The 25,059-nt window shown below is 38.8% G+C and overlaps 1 protein-coding gene across 1 annotated transcript in view; it reads right to left on the bottom strand.

Moving 5' to 3' along the window:
- The window catches only part of DHX8 (DEAH-box helicase 8), a 41,448-nt gene extending 16,495 nt beyond the window's left edge, over positions 1 to 24,953 (bottom strand). Inside the window, exons 1-20 of the mRNA XM_063300431.1 lie at positions 24,804 to 24,953; positions 22,871 to 22,956; positions 22,404 to 22,476; positions 21,528 to 21,610; positions 19,802 to 19,911; positions 18,718 to 19,017; positions 18,083 to 18,227; positions 16,812 to 17,012; positions 15,350 to 15,437; positions 14,843 to 14,940; positions 14,193 to 14,340; positions 12,199 to 12,380; positions 10,990 to 11,184; positions 9,579 to 9,764; positions 9,175 to 9,385; positions 7,967 to 8,148; positions 3,644 to 3,784; positions 2,605 to 2,760; positions 2,246 to 2,383; positions 749 to 877 (exon numbers count right to left, since the gene is read on the bottom strand). Coding sequence (XP_063156501.1) covers positions 749 to 877; positions 2,246 to 2,383; positions 2,605 to 2,760; positions 3,644 to 3,784; positions 7,967 to 8,148; positions 9,175 to 9,385; positions 9,579 to 9,764; positions 10,990 to 11,184; positions 12,199 to 12,380; positions 14,193 to 14,340; positions 14,843 to 14,940; positions 15,350 to 15,437; positions 16,812 to 17,012; positions 18,083 to 18,227; positions 18,718 to 19,017; positions 19,802 to 19,911; positions 21,528 to 21,610; positions 22,404 to 22,476; positions 22,871 to 22,956; positions 24,804 to 24,909 — 2,958 coding nt within the window. The 5' untranslated portion in view covers positions 24,910 to 24,953. The remainder of the gene's footprint in view (positions 1 to 748; positions 878 to 2,245; positions 2,384 to 2,604; positions 2,761 to 3,643; positions 3,785 to 7,966; positions 8,149 to 9,174; positions 9,386 to 9,578; positions 9,765 to 10,989; positions 11,185 to 12,198; positions 12,381 to 14,192; positions 14,341 to 14,842; positions 14,941 to 15,349; positions 15,438 to 16,811; positions 17,013 to 18,082; positions 18,228 to 18,717; positions 19,018 to 19,801; positions 19,912 to 21,527; positions 21,611 to 22,403; positions 22,477 to 22,870; positions 22,957 to 24,803) is intronic.
- Positions 24,954 to 25,059: the final 106 nt, after the last annotated feature.

Consider the following 25,059-nt stretch of genomic DNA (forward strand, 5'->3'; position numbering starts at 1 on the left):
ATTTTGTAATGAAAAGTAAGTATATTATTTAATATAATATTTATACCAGTCAAGTGCGAAAAAGAGATAAAACAGAATTTTAAAATAATTTTAACCTTCAAGCAAATTATTGGAACGTACATTATCATTTATATCCTTGATTACAGAATTTATGACATAATGTTAAATGACTGGCAATCCCAAGGAACCTGTGTAAGCAGATCTGCACAGAAAACCGGAAGTTTAGTTTTTATTAAAGATCCTACTCTGTGGAATATGCAAACTTTTATATCAACATGTCAGCCATCCTTTTAGATTACTCTGTTTGACTTGTGAAATTAATCACTGCTCAGTGCTTATAACTGAAACTGAACAAAGCTGCACATTTCAGAATTATAATATTCAGTGCTGTTGGAAGGGATATTATTAGAATTAGTGCTCTTTCCCCATCTGCATTATATTTGATTTTACATACTTAATGGAATTGACATATAACCTGTTAATATTTATTAATAAATATGTGACAAGGACTACCACATAATGCTTGAGAATTTAAAGCCCTCGTTTAATTACAACTTGTTCTAAAATCAAGAAGCTGTTGCATGATAAGGATAAGGTTGGAAGTCAAGCCTTCCACTTCTACATCAGATCTGCTATTCATCAGATCAGCAACTGATGTTATCTTCTTTTTTGTCCCAGTCTAGCTTGGACCAGGATATGGTTGCTATATAAGATACAATCTCTTTCATTCCAGTGCTCCCCAATTTACCTTAGGTCGATAGAAAACATTTTGCACAGACAGCATTGAGACAATGGTGAGCATTTCCTCGCTGCAACCTAGGTGCACTGACATAATGAGCATCTTGCAAAGCATAGGCTCCAGTGGGAATTCTGCCATCTGTCAGGAAGGAGAAAAACATACTCTGGTTGAAGTGTCCCTGTGTGAGGTTTAACTTACAATTGTATGTGAAAAATACACCAACACACCCATGCATAGCTCCATAAAGAAAAACACCAGCTCAAAGTAAGACACTATCATCATTGGCGGCGGCGGCTGCTGCTGCTGCTGAGGACTCCTTCTGGTCACTGCAACCAACTACTGTGTAAGAACCAACAATAGGTCCATCTGCTGAGGGGTGTGTTTGAACTGGAGATGAGGACATATTACACTGAAGCACAAATGGGTTTATTGACAGGGTTGGAGGCAAAGACAGCCCAAAAGATGGGTGGGATTACAGTCCCTCTTTATAAACCTTCACAAATTAGAATATACATGTGATTGAATAAAGCAATCAAGTATTTCACTGGATATAGCACATCATGTGCCTAGTGAAGTCAGTGGGGTAATTTGGGTGTACTGTAATTATGAAGTAATGGGACAGGACTATAAAGACAATAAAGATTTTGGAAAGAACAAAGTACCATTGTTTTCTGAGCACAGTTTCTTTCTGGGGAGTTATTTTCTTTGCTCTCCCAGAGCGTTGCTTGCCTCCCAGTATCTTTTCCCAGCTGATCAGCATTCCTTGGCCTTTTAAATGTTTTATGGTTGGTCGGACAGTTTTAATTTCCCTGGGAAAGTGTTTTTGTAATGGGAGTAGTTGCCCAATATGACCTTTACCTTGATTCCCAGCATTCTCCTTGGGCCTCCTGGAATAGCCCATTTCTATCACAGTTGGCTTATTCTGAGCATCGCTCGCGAAACTTGAAGACCTAAGCCCTTAATTCTCTTATCTTTTTGCTTCCCAGTCTCCTTTTATTTATGGTTATGTATTTATTATGAAAGACATTACACTTGGAACGGTCAGTGGCAAAAGACGACGAGGCACCAAAGAACGCGCTGGTTGGATGTAATCAAAGCAGACACAGGCCAAAATATTAAGCAACTGAAAGAAGCCGTACAAGGTCGGAAATCATGGAGAGAGCTGGCTTATGGAATCGCCAAGGGTCCGATACGACCGAATGGATAATTTGATCGATTTATTATGACAGTCTCAGAATACAGATGCTTCCAAAGCAGATTTCATGCAACATCAGCAATAAACAATAACACCATAACAAATAAATCTTTAAATAAATAAAACTGAAAAAAAAAGTCCTAGGGTGCCTCATACAGGACAATTGGTGATAATGGCTGATGGACTGCACAAAGTAATCACAACGGTGCAGATACAGGTGTCTTATAGCCTTTCCCAAAGGCTACACTAGTTTGGGTATTGCTTTCCTCTGATCAACCACAGTAACAAAACCTGAACATTGCCGAACCTACCCTGCGCCCCAGTCGAGTGAGCAGCCCTTCATCATCCAAAGCTCCCAGAGTGTACAGTTGCTCCATTGCAGTGATCAGAGTTTCCATTGGGGGGGCGTCCATAAAATCAAAAGACAGCAAATCGTTGATACCCATAGCCTGAGTATGCCAGGAAGAAAGAAAAGATAATGAGCACTGTGCACACATCTGGCAACTGAAAAAGATGTTCCCCAGCACTGCTGCAAGGAACATGACTCTCAGTTTTATAGATTAATTTGTTATTAAATCCCCCAACTTCCATCTTTATACAGGCAGTTGGGTGAGGCTTTTTTGGTAGACGGTGAACAGAAGCATGAAGTCATTTAGGCACCAGCACTTACCTTGAGAGACAGCACAGTGCTGGCCAGGTTAGTCCTCTGAATCTCAGGCACATTGGTGGTCAGCATCTCATCACGGTAGGCACGCTCTGTGTAGAGTCGGTAGCATTTGCCGGGGCCTGTTCTTCCAGCTCGCCCAGCTCGTTGCTTAGCTTGGGCCTATGGGAATTACAAATTAAAAGAAATGTAGGAGAGTTCATTCCTTCTGCTTCCTCACTGCTTATTTTAATTTGCATCAGAGCCCGACATAGTATGGCTGCAACTCAAGACAGGCAAAAAAGTGAAAGATGAAGAAATGCAGCAGATATTATGTATAGCAGAATATGACACAGAAGCAAAAGTTTACAAAAACAGTCCAAGGGATGCTGTATGGAACTCATGAAAGGTTTTTACAGATTCCATACACTATGAACATACATTTAGCATTCAAAGACACTCAAGATTCATTAAATCCTCCCTCACCCCACTGCAGCACCCCCACGCCCCTTACCTGGGACTCCCGCTGCTTCCTGCTTAATGACTCGTGTGTCTTGGGGTTACAACAGCAATCGGGACTGCTGGGATTGTCATTGTTAAACAATGCAGTCTGTCCTATCTTAGAGCGAAGAACCATGCTGAGACGGTATCTTAGGTCTCTAGTGTTTATTGTCCTACTCTACTAGGCAGAAAATCCTGCCAAACTGAAAGGCCATGGGAAACCTTTACAAATAAACCCAAGAATTAAAGCGGGTCTGCTCTGAGTTTCTTAGCAGGAAAGTTCAAAGTCTCTAAACTACGTGTGCATTTTTCCCCCTGGATAGAGGCCTCTCCTGCTCACCGTCAGTACTCATGACACAGTCACGTGACATCGTGCTTTAGGATTGCATCACTTAGCGACAGCAATCCCGGTCCCAGTTGCTGTCATAACCCAAGGACTACTGTATTGTTCTTCATAGATTGGAGCAAAATAATGACATCCCATTCATCAGCAGAAATTGTGCTGTCTACAAACTACCCCTGTTAAAAGCTTCAGGTAAAATAGCACCCTACAAATACAGGATACCTGAGAAATTGGTGTCACAACCAGCTGGTCAATCCCTGTCTTGGAGTTGTATACTTTCTGCTTTACAAAACCAGGATCAACTACATAGTAGATGCCATCAATTGTAAGTGAAGTTTCAGCAATATTTGTGGCAATGACCACCTGCATAGGGACAAAAAGGAATGGCATACAGTTGAATTACAGCAAGGGAAAAGGTGGTGGAAAGAGCAGGACCACTGTTAAGCTATTTTTATGACACGCTATTCATTCAATGTACAAAAACATCACATATACTCACTGCAGAAAATGCCAGAAAAAAAGTCATCATTTCAAATTTGTGGGTTTCTGGAAAACTAAGCCAGAGATTATATAAGGTATGTAATTCTTGGGATAATAAAGGAATTAAAAATTGAATGACAAGGTCAAGAAAGCATGCAAAAAAGTCCATAAAAAACTTGAATGTAGCACTGCAGAAAAATAATGCGATTTGTAACCAAATCTCCCTCTTTAAAAGAGGAGGGAAGATTTTATTTATTTGGGAAATTTATATGGCCACACAACCCATATAAATGTAACTCTGAGCAATGTACATCAATGAAAATAATAATTTTAAAAACCCAAATTCAGTTACAATCATATATACATTTAATAAATATAAATTCATATTTTCTATAATTTTTTTAAAAACTGGTATTATTATTATTAATTAAAACTACAACAGCAGCAATTAATAGATAACCAAGAACCCTCAATATACACTACAACTCACAAGGTGGGTGGATCACTAACATAGCTCCAATTTCTAAAAGATTAAATCTAGGAATGAGTCATGACCTTTTAAATAATTCAATATATCATATGAATATGGCTGAAGAAAAATCTCCCCCACCATTTAGAACCCTTAAAGATTCAAACAAATATGTAGGCCATGGGTGTCCAACCTTTTGGCTTCCCTGGGCCACACTGAGTGAAGAGGAATTGTCTTGGGCCACACATAAAATATATGATATAGTTAATGTATATAAGTAATAAAACTTCATTTATTTTTTATATTTTTATTATAATTTTTTTTAAAAAGAGGGCAACATAAAACTAGTGGGATATTTGACCTTGTTTTTGTGAAACTAATTGTAATGATTGCCTATCCTAAAACGCACTCAGACTCACAAGCAAGAGCTTGAATCAAATCTGGTTTATTTAAGAATAGTGTGCAAGTACAAAGAAAGCTGAGAATGAGCAGAAGCGCGCCAAATACAAACTAAAAACCCTCGGTGCAAATGTAAGCCCTCCCCCGCTTACATCAATGTCTGGTTCGATGAAAGTAGTTGCAATTCTCAGTGAGTTCTCAAGTTGCTCGTCAGAAATTTTAATTCTAATTTTACTCTTCATGTGCTTCATCCTTGAAAATAGTAGCTCACAAAAGTACATGCTGCCAAAAATCAATGTCATGAATAAGGCATGATTGTGAAGCGAGGGATATTTTTCTCTGGGAAGACAGGTCTTATAAAAGTCCAGTAGAGAGACGTATGGTGAATTCCCCATGGTACCAGATTTGTGAAAGCACCCAAAACAATCTCAAAATTCCCAGCGGGCCGCATTACTAGCTGCTCGGGGCCACATGTGGCCCGTGGGCTGCAGGCTGGACACACCTGATGTAGGCAGTGCACTTAGGCATTCAGGCAGATCTTATGAAACTCAGTTGTTACTTTCTATGTCATGAAAGATAACATGAGGAAACATGAGAATAAATGATAAAGAATTGCTGAGGATGAATACTGCACTCCAAGGAATAATTTTATCACCAATGAATTAGCTTGTAAAAAAAAGAGGCTTGTAAACTTGCTTGACATTGTTCTTAAACGTTATGTTATTAAGCCCCAAAATGTAATATCAGAGCCACATTTTCAATCTCCCAGACAGAAAGAAAAAGAAGTTGTAATAATGAGCTACAGTACTTCAAATACCCTCAAACTGTTTGGAAAGTATATTTTTCAGTTGATCAAGAAGACAGTATTTTTAGATGCAATAAAAATGTGTTCTTTAGAGCAAATAGTCATATTGGTGTGGTTCAGCTACTGTACTTCTGGGTCTTTATGACCTGATAGACATAATTTCTCCAGGTTTCTGTCCAAAACCACGTGTTTGATTTCTAGTAAGCTCTTGTTTGTATAATCAATGACAGTATCTAGCCATCTGTTCTTCTGTTGTCTTTTAAATTGCCTTCAAGTTTCTAAGCATCAGGGTCTTCTCCAATGACTCTTTGTTTTGCAATGTGTCCAAAGTATTTAAGCTTCAGGCTCATTCTTAGTGCTTCCAGTGAGCAGCCTGGTTTTACTTCATCTAGAATTGAGGTGTTGTTCTTGTATTCAAGATATTCTTAACTATCACACCCAGTATTATAATTCAAAGGAATAATTTTTTCTTCATTTAGCCTTTAGAATACTCCAGCTTTCACAGCCATCTGTTACAACCAAGAGGAAAACCATGGCTTTCCCAATATGAAACTCCATCTGCACTTTAATACTTAGTCTAGATGTATCATACTCTTTCTCCCATGTAGCAGACATCTCTCCTTCATGGCTAGAGTCATCACCTCTGAATATTTGAGTCTAGGAAGATACAGTTGACTAAAACTGATTAAAGGAAGCACAGAACAGATGTGCACCATTGGCACCACTTATGAGCAAATTGTACACACTGTTGAAGCCAACCGGAAGTGTACATACATTGCTATCAAATACATATGGAATGGGACATTGCCCAGAACTAGCATATCTGATTTCAAAACAAAAATCTTCCAAATATTAGAAGATTAATTAAAATGAGGTTGTAAGAAACAGTTCAAGAAGTGAAAATCTCCTTTGTGATGGCAGATTATTTAAAATTACTATACTATATTAGGAAAAGTATCAAGTCCAACATTAATGGGATTAATGAGCAGAGTGAAGGAAGGAAACAAGAGAACTTTAAAGAACAGGGTTATATAAAATATTCTGAGCTCAGAATGGCTATTTTGATTTTATAAACTTGCAAAACAACAGGCCAAAACTTCTTGTTATATATTATATATTATGTGACTGGATTTTTAAATCATGTTTTCGAGACTTGGAGAATGCACTAGCCAGTAACACAAGAAGCACAATTTCCATCCCTGTTTAAGCAACAGGGGAAGGGAGAGACAGTTAAGCAAATGTTGTTGCTTGCCTCATTGGCAAATTTAACACTATACTAATATTCCCTGGTATGGGAAATTAGAATTCATGCGTTGAATATTCTTGTCCCTGTGCATTTTGTATGTTATATTTTCCTTTCCAGGCAGACTTCAAATGCAGATGAATAAACTATGCATTACAGATAGTGCAGCTATTCCGTTTAGCTTTAAATACATACATATCCACCATGGTATTTCCTTTCAAGATAAGCAACGTTATGCAAGATGCACAAACAGAGCAAAAAATTGGAAGTCCCCCAAATTAAAGGACTAATATAACAAAAGGAAATATAGCTAAATCTGGTTTATGCCCACACCATTCACTAAATCTCTTCATCTCTTTCCATGTCTGTCTCTTTCCTTTTGTTTTTTAAACCTCATTTCTTTCTTGCTAAATACAAAAAGGGTATACTTAGAAGAAGCCTCAACCTAAAAAGGAAGAACTATATTTCTGGAGTTGCTATGCTGTTCGTAGACTACGCTGAAGCAAATCCATTGCTGTTGTTTCTTAGTTGAGCTCAGTTCTGAGGTTATTTGTGGCAGCAAGCTACAAAAAGCTAGCTTAACATTCACAGTGCTCTAACACAGAATCTAAATGAATCCTTTGTAGATATCTTCACAGAGGAAGATGTTAAACTGATAACCTGGTCCATATTTTTTCCCCAGAAAAGGCATCTGAAGAACAATATGAAATAGAGGAGAGGGAATGAAGTTCTAGGGTTAACTGAGACTATTAAAATGGTAACAAGAAACAGTAGCTACCCAAGAATCCTTAAAGCACTCAGTATGCAAAGTTGCTGATTTACTATCAAATATATGCAACTTCCTCACAGCACCTCAAAAAGCATTTTAACATTTATTCTACCTTCTCAAATGCAAGAATGTGTGGCACCCTGCCCCCCTCCCAGTATGCCTTCCCCCCATTAATCCAGTTTTCAGGAATCCCCATATTTATAGGATAAGAAGACAATAGGAAAATTTTTTAGCCTTTTAACAGGTTTCAAGAAAACATTTTACTTTTGAGAACAAGATGCTTAATGGACCTTCTCATCTAGAAAAGATTTAATTATTAATTATATAATATTGGAAGACAACAGCCATCCAGTAAAAAAAAAAACCTGTGGAATAGATACCTTTCGACTTCCTGGGGGAGCTGGATCAAAGATCCGTGTTTGCATCTCACTAGGCAGTGCTGAATAAACAGGTAAGATTATCAGCTCAGGAACATCTGGACCTAGGGACTTCATCCGCTCATAGAGAATTTCACAAGCTGTGTCAATCTCCTCCTGGCCAGTCAAGAACACTAGGATGTCTCCTGCATAGAAGAAAACCAATCCGTATAGTCAGGCCAATGCACAAACAATGCTTACAATTTCAGAATCAGACAATGGCTTGAGATTTCAGATTTCTCCTCCTCTTACAATTTTTTCAGCAAGTATGTGGCTTTATGGCTGTGAAACGACACAAAAAGTAGATAATTGGAGCAAAATTGGCTGATTTTCATGATTTGTTCTGAATAAAGGAGCAAATTTGAGTAACAAGTTTAAAACTGTACATCACCCAGGAAAAAAACAACATAATGATAGATACTTCTTTGCTGAGTAGAATTGCTTAGCAAGCTAGATGAAGTTGATATGTTAAACAGAGCATGTTACCCATTCTCCTGCTTACTAATCAGTGAGGGCTATGTAAATCAAATAGAAAGAAATTTAACGTTAGGAGAGATATACTGCAGCTAAGGGTGGGGAAAATATTCTGGTAAGGGGATATTTTCTATAGTATGATTTTCCCCCCAATTTTCCATTTTTTTCCTAAAAAACTATGGAAAAATTACTTCTTCCTCCAGTAGCTTTAAAATTTATACAGAAATTGCATCTTTATTCTCTATAAACATGTGTTAAACATTTCTCCCTCAAGTAACTTTTAATATGTAAACTGGTCTGAGATACATGTCTATTCTAGCGAAGTTCTCATCTAAAAACTCCTGTCAGAGTTGTGTGATATCCAGGTCTGTGACTGCCACAGAAGTCCAACAATGTCAAAAGGAGCCTGAATTGGTCAGCAACTAGCTCCTCCTGTCCATCACAACTAAAACTCTTTGAACTATAGAAATGGCAAATGAAGTTCCCAAGTGTAAGAAAGCTGTCTTATAAGGCTTATATCACATCATATATTTTTATTCTATCTATTCTATCCATCTTTTATTCTACCTATTATATTTAAACCAAATCAAATGTAACAAATACGGCTAATATAATTACATTGAATATATTTAATAATTCTCCAGTTTGGGAGCAACTTCTGGAGAGGATCTTAAGATGGATCTCATTCCATGTCTCACCCGGAGGTTCTGTCAAGTGGATCTGCATGACTGTAATCAGGCTGGCATCCAAGTAATCTGTCTCAGGTTCCTTGGTGTAAAGAATCTCAACTGGGTATGTCCTACCAGGGATGGTGAAGATGGGAGCCTCATAGAAATATTGAGAGAATTTGACTGCATCCAGGGTAGCTGAGGTCACTATTAATTTCATGTCTTGTCTCTTCTGAACTGTCTGCGGAGAAAAATGAAGTATGTTAAAAAAAAAAGACAGAATACAAACAGAAGGGTCAAGGGCTGTACTAACAGCCAAATTAATCAATATGGGGTTGAAGCTCAGGACAAACATGCTTGTTTTACTTATTTTGAGCAAATTTCTGCTTCCTAGTTTTAGGATTGTGGAAAGGATGATTTGAAAGAGCTGATACCTTTTTCAGGAGACCGAAGAGTACATCAGTATGTATAGTACGCTCATGGGCTTCATCCAACATTATGATTGCATATTGCGTCAGGTCCGGATCAATGAGGCACTCACGCAGCAGCATTCCGTCCGTCATGTATTTGATCACAGTCTCAGGACTAGTGCAATCCTCAAATCGGATGGTATAGCCAACCTTCCAAAAGTACGGCAAAAGGAACATCAGTGATGATGGTGAGCTACTTTGCTCTGAGGGAGTGGTATTAAGGCCAGTTTGTTTGCAGGTAGTAGCTACAGATAGAGCAAGGGCAGACAGCCTTTGGCTTGGTGGTATATCTAGAATTTTGAGATTTTGTCATGGGCAAGACTTTGTTTTGGGCACACTTATAAAAATTACTGCCATGGCTGGAAATTGCCTTTTTACAACATGGCTACCCTAGTGGGCATGGCCAGTTACAAACACCCACTACATAGCAACCTACCCACCCACTCTAGCCCCACAGGATATCAGACTTCTCTCAGCTGGCAAGGCAAAAGTTTCAAGAACAGATGTCCAAGAATGAAAAAATTCAGATCAGTAGGTTTAGAAGCAGTCTTAAAAGAATTCCAGCAACTGCTGTGTATCACATGCAAGCCCTACATATTCTTTCAGGAGGGAGGCTGGGTTTCCATCTGTTTCCTATTTGGTAATGGACAGATCTGGTATCAGGCTTACTTTTGACCATGTGAGAACTAGCTCTCACATAGGATACTCTTTGCCACCCAAGTTTATCTTTGCTTTTGGTTTGTTTTTTTCTGAGCAGATGCGATTACTCCATAACTGGGTTACAGATGTTCAGCTTATTTTCTAACAACATGCTTCATCAATTTATGCAGATTTCACAACTTAAGGACTATACCACTTAAGTTCAGAAAGTATATGTAGTGAAACAAGGAAGGCTTATAGTCTTTAAAACTTGAGGAAAAAAACAACAAAGCCAGACTGTAATTTTTAAAAAATGAGACATTCATGTTTTCCATATCTAACTGAAATAAATTATGTAAAACAACATATTCAAAATAAGCAAATTGCAGAACTCAAGAACATACATTTCCTTTAAAATAAACCAAATGACACTCTCTTTATTCTGCACTATTTTCAAATAAGCAGGTACTAACTGTGGGGAAGAAATCCCTCAGAGTACAAAGTGATTACTGTGTACAAGCCCAGATCTAAATCCAGAGGAGCAAACTCTCCTATCTGTAGAATTCAAGGGGAGGGTTTCACCTTGGCTAATTTAGAGTGGGCCATTAACATGTCCACTGCTGAGTGTTGAGGGAAAACAGTACATGCTGCTGCTGCTTCTTTAAAATCATGTCATATTCCTTCTTCTTCCAACAGACTGCAGCATTAATTCCCAAAACACCAGCACACATCTTACCTCTTGTCCTAGACAACAACCGAATTCTTCTGAAACCCTCTTAGCAACAGACATGGCAGCCACTCGACGAGGCTGAGTGCAGCCAATCTTCCCACGGGAGGTATAGCCAGCTTCAGCCAGGTACTGCGTGATCTGTGTTGTTTTCCCAGAGCCAGTCTCCCCAATGACAATCAGGATCTGGTTATCATGGACGGCCTGGAAAAGGGAGGGGGAGGCACTGAAACAGACTCAAAAGAGAATGGGGTGCTTGGCAGGAGTGTGGTTTTGTGGTGTTTGCTTTTAAATCAAATTAATAGTGATCACAGTGCAGAAAGCAGACAACAAATAGATGTGTATGTATGAGTGTCTCAGATCAAATTAGTTAATTAATCTTACAAATCCAAAATTTTGTTTAAAAAAGCATATGGTTCTTACTGGTAGGGGGATGAGGGGAGGAGAAGTGGACTGACTACACATTGAAAAATACAGCACTTTTAAGCAAGTCTGGGCAGAGTTTTCAATGACCAAGTCCCCGTACAATAACTTGAGGTTTTAGATAAACTTTACCACAGGGTGGGGAAACCTGAAGATTTCCAACTGTTGGTTGTAGACTAGCACTACTATTCAGATATTGGACATTTGAACAACACAGTAACAGCCTCTTATCAGTTGATTTTATGCACTTTTTTAGCATTTTATTGAATAGTTTTCATTATTTTTCTCACTGAGAGCTATTTAGTCTTCAGATAAGTCATCCTGGGTATTTGATAGAAAGGGAGAAAAAGCGTTTAACAGATAAAGTAAAACGTTTAGTTTCCTTTGAGTGAAGCTTCATTCTGGTGCCATCATGGATACATCAATGCAGTTTTCTTGAAAACAGTACAGAGGTTTTCCCACTGTCTTTTTCCAGAATATTTTTTAACTTCCTAGTCTAGTTTATAGCCCTGTTTTTCTGTAGTGATCTTCCATTCATGTAATAGTGAGGCATGACCCTGCTTAGCTTCTCATCCCAAACAACATCAGCCAGTTACCAGATGCTAAGTACATTTTGGACAAATGAAAGCATTACTACATTAAATAATTACATCAACAAATGCAGATTTCAGGTCTTCTGAGTGCAGGATTCAGAGAACAAGTAAAATTCAATGTATGTCCAGATCAGATGATTAGCAGAGGCAAGATGCTGGACCTTGCTATTATTCAAGTCAACTGATTTTCCTGAAGATTTACCTGGATAAGCTGATCTTTCAGACGAAAAATTGGGAGACTTTCTCGCTGCTCAATTATTGACAGCTGTGTCTTTTTGCCATAGGAGGCCTTGTTACCTCCAAAAGCATGTTTCTTCCACTCAGGAATGTCATTAGGCATCATGCCAATACCCCGCATGTTGGCTGCAATTTGCCTTCCATCCACTGGGAAGGAGGGGAAAAGAATGAAACATGAGTCTGAGATCAATCCACATTGCAACATAAAAGCACTGACAGGATGAACCAGAAAGTGATATTCATTGAAGGAAGGGATATGTGTCATCATACCAAGAACAAACAGAACCATACTGGGAAGAATTATCTCTAGTGCAGAGTTTCTTAACCAGGGTTCTGTGGAACCCTAGGGTTCCGTGAGAGGTCACTAGGTGTTCCCTGGAAGATTATGATTTATTTAAAAAATTATTTCAAATTTGGGCAACTTTACATTAAAGAGGTAAGTTTCCTTCTTTATTTGTAGTTTAAGAACACTGTTAATGTATATATACAGGCCTACACATGAAACAAATATGGTATTGTACAGGGGTTCCCTGAGGCCTGAAAAATATTGCAAGGGTTCCTCCAGGGTCAAAAGGTTGAGAAAGGCTCCTCTAGTGTATGTTGGACTGCTTCATCTGCCCTGTTCTGAACATCCAGCCCTCAAGTGAAATACTGAGTTGTATACAAATAACATATTTAGCAGGAAGAGAGACAATCCTGAATTTAAGACAAACTCCAATCCAAAGTAAGGACCAAAAATATATACAGGACCACAGTAAAAAAAATCCTGTGCAATACCCAGTCTTGCCAATGAAAGGTTTCCAACTTCTGCTGAGGCCAGTACTATGATTCCTCTCTACCCAATACATGTGAGATACATAGTATCATATGTGTATGCGTTACTTATACCGGTCTATGCACACACATACATCTGCCAGAAGCAACATTCCAAAAAAGGGAAGGGCCAGACCAAAAAAAAAAAAAACCCGTATTAAGTGAATAACACCAATTAAAGTAATTAATTGGTAGTTATTCATTCCATTAAAATAATAGAACAAGGTATCCTTTGTTTATAAAAATAATTGACTCTTCATATGCCTATTACTAACCAATCCTCACACAGAGGTTGTTCTCACAGACAGAAACATACTACATTTTTACCCAAAAAAGTACCCCTCCTTTCTTCCACCAGAAAGGGGAGATAAGGAAGAAAAGAGTCCCTCCTCAGGGGGAGATGGGCGGTGATAAATTTGATTAATAAATAAATAAAAATGATGCAGGTGGGGTAATTTGAAGGGATAGCTGTACTAGGAAGATAAAAGAAAGCAGGAGGGGGGGAACAAAACTGGATAGTAATAAGGCAAGGGGAAGAGGAAGCTGACAGGAAAGGAAAGGGAGAGAAGAAAGGTTTGTGTGTTACAGAAAGAGTGACCTTCACCAGCTGAGCACCTCTCCCAAGTATCTCTCTTCAACGGCAGCTCAGCTTGCTGTCTGCATCTCCATCCATTCCCACAGCATTCTGTATTTTTCTCAACAAATGCAAGACACCCCTTTCCTTGCTCAAATGTAATTATTGGGGGGGGGGGAGTGGAAACTATGTTCTCCTCATTTCATTAATATTTGGATGGGATGGTGGAGGATGCTGGATGGGCAATACTGTTTGAACTTAATTCAACCTAACTAAATTGAAGTTGCTTTTAAACGTCTTATGCCATGTTGCAGTATTACTCTGAGATTCGGTTTCACAGTAGACTAATAGGAAAGAAACTGGCCAATTTTCCGAGCCAGGAACAACTGTTTTGTCTAGCAAACTGCCTACCACATTGGGTATTTAATTTGAAATTAATATTATTATGACTGTTAGTGTTGTTTCAAACAATTGCTTGTAGAAGATAGATAGATAGATAGATAGATAGATAGATAGATAGATAGATAGATAGATAGATAGATAGATAACATTGAAAAATGTTTTGAGGCTACCATCTGGAAGGGGATCCACCCAGTGTTTGTTGAGTCCCATGGGAATAGAATCCATCTCTGCTTCCCGCTGGGCTTGCTTCAGTTCTCGCCTCTCTTTAGCAAGTGCACTTTGCATCATGGCTGCTTGAGACAGGGAACCATCAGGATTCTGGAATCAACAAGAAACTGTTCTTTTATTTCTTGCTTCAGATTTCCTGAATCTGCTCCTGACTGAGAGACCTTATTCCCAACAATCATCTAAAACATAAAAGGACTGTTGTATCCTTAAACAGGAGGAGGATGAAGAGAGCTTGACAGTCGTATACAGTTTTGATTTTAACACTGAAAGGGAGGAAGCTTGAATAGAGAGTCAAAAAGCAGAAGATGACCCTTAACAAAAAATAAAAAAGAGATGAAGTGCTGAGATTCCTGGAGCTGATGTAGATTATGGAAAGATGATACTGTCTTTTGGGTATGTATATGGAAGAGTATGATGAGAAAGAGGATTAATTTGCTTTCATTGTCTTCCATTATTATCCTGCTGCACCTTGGATACCGAAAGCATTTTAACTTTTCACAAACTCACCATTCCCACCCTGAATCCAGTATTCAAATACACTTCCCATTCCTCCCCATTTCTCTGGAGGGAATCAAGAGCAGCATTTCTTTACCTTCACAATTTTAATGGGGCTCATGTCCATGCTCTGCTTTGTATGACCTCGCAGAAACGGTGGTTCCTCCTCTACCAATTCAATTTCCAGATCCTCATCTAGAATAGCAAAGTAAATTCAGCTCCAAACACTTCTTCATTTAAAGCTTCCTAATTATGTCAACAATTCCTCCACTCTTTCTTTACCAACACACAAAGCTAAGCATGATACACATGAGTGCAAACCCATTTGCTGTTGCTGAAGAGCCCATCCATGACCTTATTTCAATATAACCCCTAGTACTAGACTCTGGACTGTTGGAGATACAAAGATTATGAAAGAAAACTTCTCCCTTCCCTAACATGCAAGGTGTCTTAAGCAATGATCTGAACTGGTAGCAATCTGCTGAAAAGGATCTCAACTAGCATTCCCAAATTCACCACAGGTGAGGAGTAAAATAAGTAGCTAGTGTGTGAAATACACTGATGCATCAAATCTAGATCATTACTAAATCCATAATGGTTTTACCTTCCTCATCATCAACCTTTGGCAAGATTCCTGTTTCTTCATCAAAGTCAGGAAACTCCTCCTTGGAAAGCACATTAGCAGCAATCATCTGGGAATGAAGGTAATGGTTATATGTATCCTCAAAGACTCAGCAAAGAGGTCACTACTTTTTCTGAGCACAGATTCTGTAACAAAAGCTAAAATTCTTCTCAGAGTTACATAGACTCTCTCACAAATAGGGAACTTCTTAATAGAAAATGAAACTACTGAACTGTACAGACGGACATGTCAGAACTGTTAAGTATCTGTCAACTGCTATGAACCATAGTAACTATAATGAAGTTTTCACGTTCAGAGCAAGGCCCCACCATTTACCAATTTACTCAATAAATGAGAATGGGTCAATTTAGGGTTCTTCTGTGTTATTTGCTGCAATGAGTATCTGAAAATTCAATAAATTGTCTTAATATAGCAGCAGCATGAATCCCAGATTTGTGTAAGAAGGCCTTTTAATATGTGGGATATCACAGCTGAGAAAGCCACCCTGACTTTGTGATCATCTGTTCAATTTCATTTCAAAAGAGTGATGAAGATGGCCTAACAATTCCTAACCCGAAGCAGTACAATAGGAAAGTTTTTCCACAGCACTACTTACACCATCTTAGAAAAGAGGAATATCTGAGGAGGATTTGTCAAGATGACCTACTAAACAGGCAATGCTTGCTATTGCTTTGAAGCAATACCATACCATTATTATTTTTCTTGTTGGGAGACACTTTCGTTTAAAAAATGTAAAAAGCTTTAAACAAGACACAGATTGACTTACATAAGAGCAAGCATTTCATCTAGTATCCAACTCTCATATTATACAGAGCTTTAAAAATTAAAACCAGAACACTGACTTGCGTACCAAAATGGAAAGTATGATAAGCAGGGCTTCAAATGACAAAACTACTGTCCCCACTGGTGAGATGGATTCTCCAGGCACTCTCAGACACTAATCTAGTTGTCACATTATTTACCAGTCGTGGTTTCCAAGTAGTCTTCAATGGCCATCTATACCACACACTGCAACAGTTCAACCTGGACAACTATATTAGGAAATGGAGAACAATGGCCAGACTTCATGATCAGCTGCCAAATGTAGAGAATGAATCTCAGGATACTAACTTGGGCATCAGTTCACATCAGAATAGCTAATATCCAGTTTACTGAGACAATGGCTGAAAAGCCTGCTTAGGTATCAACAGAAGGGAGTTCAAATAAGTATTTAAAGGGAAAAGTGTTAAAACCCTGGGCTTCTTGTTTGCGACCAGGTCAGAACTGGGTGATGAATTCCACAGGCTGCTTGGTAATTTCTAAACATTCTATTTTTACAGCAGCCAGAAATGAAAAGAGCAAGTGAGAATGTATCCACAGCCAGTTATCCCTCTTGGCTCTAGAATAACATCAAAACGAGCATTCCTTAATGAAAAATTATTACCTGCTTGATTTCCCATTTTTCTGGGTCTGAAATACGGGTGAGGCGCTTCCGTTCTAGTGTGTCATCTTCTACTTCAGGAGCACTGACTAAAGATAAGTGAGTGGGCCTGTCTGGATTTCTCATGGTGGTCTCTTCAGACTCTCCAATGAGGTTGCGACGTCTGTTCGGGTTCAGATCTTCTCCTGTGTCTTGATCTACATCCTAATGCAGACATGAGAGACAGACTGGCCAGTTCCATCATATAGTAAGGCTTAACCTTTGTATAAAGCCACTGAGATTAGCTTAGTTTTGTAATTAATCTGCACCAAGGTGTAGTCCCAGCCGAGAAATGTTACAACATGCCTGATGTGATCACAATGTTTTCATGTTGGAAGTCACCAGGAGGAAAGCAGCACTCAACAGAAAACAGTAGGGGTTTCTGTGTTTGTAGCTATATAATGGGTCAATAATCTTTGGCCTGTGGGTTCAGGTGGTGCCTTAGAGTTGCCTCAGTTACACTTCTTTTTTTCATTGTTTTCTTTAAAATATTCAGGAAAAATTGAGTATTAATAAAATAGTCAAAATTGAGTATTAATAAAATAGTCAGTATGGAAGGGAGATAATGAGCTTGACAGTCAACCTTTTCAAAATATTATCTGGGATGTCCGATAAACATTATTTTTTTATCTGCTGAATCTTAAAATCATAAGAAACATACTTAACATTCTTTAAGCAATTCATTTGTTAATAGGAGGTAGTCCAATATCCAACTTAGTGATATTGTGTTTCTTTAAAAAAACCTCAGACTCAAAACCATCCAAAGGCATTCCATTATGCAATTTTAAACAATCCAAATTCTTCTTACAATAACTCAAATGATTTAAAAAATAGATTGACAATAAGTTGAACGAAAGTATTACTACCCCTACTTACCCATGATTTCCAAAAAAGAAACAAAAACATGTGCCTACATTTTTCAAATTGTGATTAACACAGCATACAAATCTGTCATGTGAATAAGGGTCGGTTTCCATTCCAACATCTCCCAAATCCCAAACCTTGCAGGAAATACAACAGAGCTATGGCTAAAAATGGAGTTAAGTTTCTGCCATGATGTCAAAATGTCAAAGCAGTCATACAATATTTTCTAATTGCACCCATGTTAGGTTTTTAACTTATCACTTGCATTCCACTGAGAAATTGAAATTAGAACATATACCCTACAGTAAAGCTAAAAATCAGGAAAGTAAAGACCCGAATTATCTAGCAGGGAATAGAGAGGTCTGACTTACCTTCATGCTAAGGCTAGTTTTTGAGCCCGTGAAGGAGAGCACTTTGACCTTGACCCGCTGGCCCTTGCTCACCACATCAGCCACATTTGCAACACGTCCCTCCCGACGTAGCTCTGAGATGTGGACCAATCCTTCCCAGCGTTTCCTAAAGGGAACAAGACACAGGAAGAGGAGTAAGAATAATTCAGGGCTATCTTCTATACCACGTGCACAAAATATTTTAGAAACACTAGTTCTTCCTGCAGAAAACACACAAAGTTTATTAGAGTAATACTACTAGCTGAGATACTTGATTTATATCCTAATCCTAAATAAGCTTGCTTGAAAATTAATCCTTGATATTTACGAGTAATTCATTCCTAGATAGCTTCCATGGCTAGTGGCTAATGATATCAGTTAAAATATAAGGCAATTTTATAAAAGCTGGCAAACAAACCTTAAAAATAACACAAAACTTTTCTTCAGGAGTTACTATATACAATGTACCTCAAGTCATAAAACCCTGAATAGTTCTGTGCAAACAGGAAACATACTTCTACCTATGATGGTTACAATAAAAAGGCATTGCCCAACTTAAAATACTGTTTAAATTGGATCAACTCTCAGCAGGACATGGAAATAGTGACATTATATACCTGAGTCCCTCAAGCTGAACAAAACACCCAAACTGCATGATACTGGTAACTTTGCCATTGTAGATATCACCAATGGAAGGCTCTTCTGGTGGGGGGCGGTCCACATGCTTATCCCTCCATCTCTCACTGCTTTTCTCCCCAGGTCTCTCTCTTTCTTTGCGGTCCCAGCTGGGACTTCTGCTCCTGGAGCGGTATCTGGATTTACCCTTATGTCGTTCCCGTGTCCGGGAGCGAGAGGAGGATTTTCGTTTCTGCTTTCGATCTCTACTACGACTGCGACTCCTATTCCTTTTCTTGGCTCTAGCAACAAAACATATTGAAATCAATCATACCCATTTCTGCTTAGTTGGCAGTCACTACAGTACAATTTACAGATGTGTGTATGGATCCCAATACTCACTACTGTTCGGATGAATGCTTGTGATGCCCGTTGAAGACTCCTTTATTCTTCTATTTTTACTTTTGTGTTGCAGCATATATATTTACCACAGTTCCAACATTATAATACTTCGAATTCAGAGGGAGATCGAGCAAAACACTGTTTCTTCTTTAAGAGATTAGATATTAGAGAGCAAGAGGCCAGATAGGATTTGATTCCATTGCAACAGAAAGTGTGTATGCGTGCGTGCGCGTGCCTTCGAGTCAGTTTTTGACTCCTGGCTACTGCCTGGACAAGTCCCTGAAGTTTCCTTGGCAAGATTTTAGAAGTGGCTTGCCATTGCTTCCTTCCTAGGGTTGAGAGAGAATGACTGGCCCAAGGTCACCCAGCTGGTTTTGTGCTTAAGGCAGGACTAGAACTCACGGTCTCCCAGTTTCTAGCCTGATGCCTTAACCACTACACCAAACTGGCTCTCAATGGAAAGCTACTGAGAGAAAAATACCAATAGTTGTTAAAAACACAGAAACAAACACACAAATATTGTACTACCTCTTTACTACAGACCTGCACCCCTATTTTGCCTACTCTATTTGCAATCCTTTGATAGGTTGTTTCAACTAAGATAAAAATGTTAAGCTCGATAATCTATTATTTTTATGGTGAAAAAACGTTCTTTCTCAGAGAAAAAAAGCAAAAGGAACTTACTGATCCTCACTGCTCCGGTGTTTTTCCTGCTTGCCTGCAGTTGGCATTAAAGCTTCCAGTTCTTTGAGGGCATCAGCGGCCACTTTCACATCATCCTCATCCAGCATTGTCTATTTAAGAAGAAAAAGTCCTTAGGGCAGCAAGATATCCTCTCAGCAATTCTCTCAAACCCGTATGACGGCAGTTGCCATGTGGCCTAAGTACCCCTACTTGGAAAACAAATATCAAACAAATATTTTGTTTTGGGGCACAGCAATGTGAGGTTTCTATAAAACAAATTCCACTTTTAGAAATGCAGTGATTCATCTATTAGCATCATCATGAACAAATACAATGTGGTATAAGCCATATTGGGAAAATGGGGTAAATATTAGTCAAATCAAGTTGCAAGTCACTTTTCTAAGATAACAGTACACTCAGATAACTCTGCCTTTTCAATAACCTTTTTATTTTTTCCTTAAATGTTAATACTATTTAGTTGTCATATCTTAAAATCTTCACAAATATTCTTGTCAAGAGCCAGGTAATTTATGGGACCACCTATCTCTGATTGTTTCTGCCCATTCCAGAGGATCCAATAGGGTGGGCATGCTTTGGATCCCTTCTATGAAACAATGCCACCTAGCAGGACTCAGGAAGTGTGCCTTGACTGTCACAGTGTTTGTTGCTTAGAAGAGCAAACCACCCAAGATTTAGATAGCCCCAACCCTGTCGGCCTTTTGTAAGAATCACCCAGGCTATTGAAAACTGCCCAGAGTCACTGGGAATCAGGCAGCATATAAATAATTTATTATTATTGTTCCTACAAAAAATCTGATTATGACTGCATTTTGGCCTCAGTGGTTGTGGGGGTTTTGTGCTTTTTATGTTTACTGGTTATTTTGTTTTGTGTTTTTAATCCTATGTCAGCCACCCAGAGTTAGGATTTGCAAGTTGGACAGACATATAAATCCAATAAATAAATAAATACATACATTTCCAACAAAATAATTTCCAACTAACTCTTTGAATAGACATTTTGAGCAATTAACAGGACATACATTCAAACCAAACCACCACCACCCGAGAGAGAGAGAGAGACATTAAATAAACAGATCTCTATCAATTTAGGGCAACAGACATTTTCTACTGCTTTGGAGGAGCACCTTTTTAATTAATCCTGAAAACTTCCATCATTGGCTGTCTATAGCCTCCTCCCTTCAGTGCCCCTTTAACTAACATTCATGTGTGTGATGTCTTAGACAGTATTTCTACTACATTGCCCCCACTTGCTTTCTCATTCTTATTCAGGTAGTCTTTGTTTAACGACCACTCTTTCAGTGACTGTTCGAACTTACAATAGTGTTGAACGAGTGGTAGTTATGCCCAGACGTTGTACTTACAGCCGTCACAGAGTCCCCATGGTCATATGATCACAATTTGTGATGTTCCCTGCCAGCTTCCCACAAACAAAGCCAATAGGGAAGCCAGCAGGAAATCAGAAGTTGCAGTCACATGAGGTCCTTACTTAACAACCCACAAGGCCCTTGCTTAACGATGGCAACCAGGACTGCCATAACTGCCATTGCTAAGTGGCACAGTCATGTGGTTTTTCAACTTACAGCCGCATCACTTAACAATGGAGTTCCTGGGCCCAATTACTATTGGTAAACAAGGACTACCTGTATTCCCAACTTCTTTTACTCTCAATGTGTTTGTCAGCAAAGAAGGAAACCCACACACCTACCCTCACCGTGGGATTATCTGGCCGACAGAGGGCTGGAAACAATTCCTTCAACTTCTCTTTTTCTGTTTTTGGTTTAATAATATCTAATGTAATAGCAAGAAAAAAATACATAAGTTTAAAACTATTTTTCTTATGTCATGAGAAACATTTCTACTTTTTAAACTCTTTGAAAAAATATTCTTTATTTTTATTTCCTGCCTGGATATGACTTTGCTAGAACACTGGAAAGCTTGGACAATGGGAATAGGATAGGAGAAGTGACATTTAAGAGATAAATTGTATGCCCAACTATTCACAGAATTTGACATAGTCTCCAGAGAGAACTGTAATCTAGCCATTTTCTACCAGGAATAAGCGACTTACAGCTACAGAGTAAATCTGCCCTTCAAAACCTACACTGTCCTACCAAAATGTGACAATATTTTCCTCACAATTTCACAAGAAAGGAAAAGAATGAATATTTTCATTTACCTGTCCTGGATATGTTATATGCACTCTGGACAGGCAAGGGCTTATTTTCTGAAGGCATCTTTCACTTGGAGGGGCTACATTCACTTTAAGCAGGTCAAATGCTCAGGATATCAAGAAACTGTCCATTGAAAGTAAGTAATGACAGCAATCCAGAGCCCTTTGGATGACTAAATAACATGAGAACTACAATGCTTAGAACAACTGATTTAGTTACTCCGTAATGTAATATGTTTTAGCCCCTAAAGCTGGAGGACTGGTTTGTCTGTCCCGTTTGTTTTAAAATTTTACAATTCCGATGACTTAAAATCAATTTTTAATTTTTATCCCAACTTTCTTTTCCTATGTTAGAAATAAATCCACGTGCATAAAGGTGTCTCACAATTGATGAATGGCAAAAATGTTAACCTTTGCTAGTAGAAGCTTTTGCAGGAGGCCGCATTGTCTGTATAAGACGGAGCAGATTGCTGATGAGGGAATCCTAAAATGTAAAGAAAATAAACAGAATTTCTAAAAGCTATAAAACATTTTAGTATAATTTCTATAGCAATTAAGCCAACACCCCCTCTTCAGCAGTACTGCATTTTTTTTTCTGGGTTGATGACATATTTGACCTTTGAATGGCTTGACAGGGACCCACTTGAGAAACTAATGGATAGACAAAAACTAAATTTTACTTTGAACATCATTAATATTACTTTTTGATTATATATTGAATTATTTTCTTTTCAAGGCATATTAGAGGTTACAATTTGGTAATATCTCTGGAGCTTGTATTCAAGTATTTGGGGGAGGCACACATGTCCCTGGAGCCTCAGATTATGTATCTCTGATATACCATGTGATATCTTCAAAAGATTTCAGCAGTTCCTTACTGTGAACTCAGCACCATTCTTCACCAGGGCTGTTTTGAAAGTATCAAAGTTTGTATTTCTCTCTGCAAGATTTATCACAAATTCGGCTGTGAACAGAAAAATTAAGTAAGGGAGATGAATTATTAGGATGAAATTATTTAGACATTAAATTCTACTTTATTCATTCAATTCGTATGGCTACCCATTGTGACTAACAGTGGCTAATAACCAATTGAAAAACCAGGAAATAATAAAACAAAACAAAATAATACATTATGCTTAGGGTGAGTCCTAATCCACCCAATTACTTCCCTTAATATGAGCCCACCCAGTGTCTTAACCCAGATTTTCAACACCTTACAAATGGCTGGCAAGATCGGGGGCATGCTGTTCCATAGGACAGGCATCATGACAGAGAAGGAACACTTCCTGGGCATCATCAGATGATACTGTTTGATTGAAGGGAACTGTAGCATGCCCATCTGTCAGATCTTGTGGGACAGGCAGAAATAATTGGACAGTTGCACAGATAACCTGGCCCTGTGCCATTAATGGCTTTATAGGTGATAATCAGCACCTTGAATAGCATAATCAATGATACTGAAAGCTGCCAAAAGAAAAGGATGTATTCATTACCATAACCATCCTGGCCCTTCCAAAGATGATCAACAAGTGCAATCAATAATATCTTACTACTATGCCCCAGATCTTGAACCCTGAGTGGAAGAGGATCAGATAATCAGCTTCTTCCAGGGTTCTCTGAAGCCCCAGCCTGACCACTTTTTCAACAACCTTCACTAAGAATGGAAGGACAAAAATTGTCCAATAGCATTTGGTTCAGTGATGGTTTCCTGAGGAAAGGATGAACCCTCACCTCCTTAAGTGTTGGTGTCACTACCCACTCACTCAAGGATGAATTCACCACATGGATCCAACTACATGTCATTTCTTGGGAGGCCTTAACCATTCAGGAGGGACATGGATGTAAAATACAGGTGGCTGCACTTACAGATTTGAGGAACCTGTTCACTTTCTTGGGACCAAAAGGAGGGGACTTAAACTGAGATAGCTAACATCTGCTCCCACCTCTGCCATTGATTGTTAGCAGAATCAGAGCATCACAATTAATTTCTGTAATCCAGAACATATAAATAGAGTACAGATACAATGTGATACCGAATAGCTCAAGATAACACAAACAAGTCATCCACACAACTTGTAGCATGAAAGAGAGAAATTTTTCAGGGTCATTAATCAAGTTGACAAAAGGAAAGATGCACCTTGAGCTGAAATGTTAATTTATGTATTGGGTATTTTAGAACAGCTATGATTACCGGAGGATTTTCTAGATATATGGCTATTCTAACTTCTTTGCCATATTTATAGATAAAATAAAAACATAAATGTGAAATCAGATTTTCTACTGATTTGGGGCAACATAAAATTTTATGATTCAAACATTTAGAAATCTGTATTACTATGCAGCAGATAAAAAACCTGGTTCTGTCTGCCAAAATCCTAGGAAAACTGTTACCAGATGCGCAAAATGCAGTGGTATTCTGACGCTATTTGAGGCTGCTTTATAAGGTTCCTGCGTCTCCTTCAGAACTAACTGAAACAAAACAAGTCTCAATTTACGCCTAATTCGCGCTGATCTCCAGTAAGTGAAAAAGTCACAGCTATATTTGGGATAAGCGAGCAGTCGGTCTTCGATCCTGCCAGTCTTACGAGACCATAATTAAATGAACAGCAAGCTCTGTTGGGGGGAATATAGAAGCCCAGCAGCTTTACCACAAGAGCTCATTGTGCGAAGTAGCAAAAGGCGGGGGAAGAAATGAGGCGGTGAGGAAAGAGCGGGGAGAACCTCCACAAGCCGCCCCAGAGAACCCGTGAGCAGCGATGCCACACTGGACCTTTTGCTTCCTTCCGTCCCTCTCCAGCCCAAGGGACCCACCTAGGTCCTTGTCGTTGATGCCCAGATGGTTGTCGAGCTCAGTGCAGACTTTGGAAACGAGCGACAGGTACTCGAGCTTCGCAAGCTCCTCTGTAGGATCCGCCATGACGCCCCCAAATAGCCTCCGAGGTCCGGCCCGTCTCCAACAATAAACACTTCCGGGTTCCTTCAACTACACGCGCTTCATCATGAAAGCGAGAAAACAAGGCGAATTTTATTTCAATGACGCCCTCCACAGATCATTCGGAAGAAACCT

The sequence above is a fragment of the Candoia aspera genome, chromosome 4, assembly GCF_035149785.1.
Source record: "Candoia aspera isolate rCanAsp1 chromosome 4, rCanAsp1.hap2, whole genome shotgun sequence".
Taxonomy (NCBI): Eukaryota; Metazoa; Chordata; class Lepidosauria; order Squamata; family Boidae; genus Candoia; species Candoia aspera.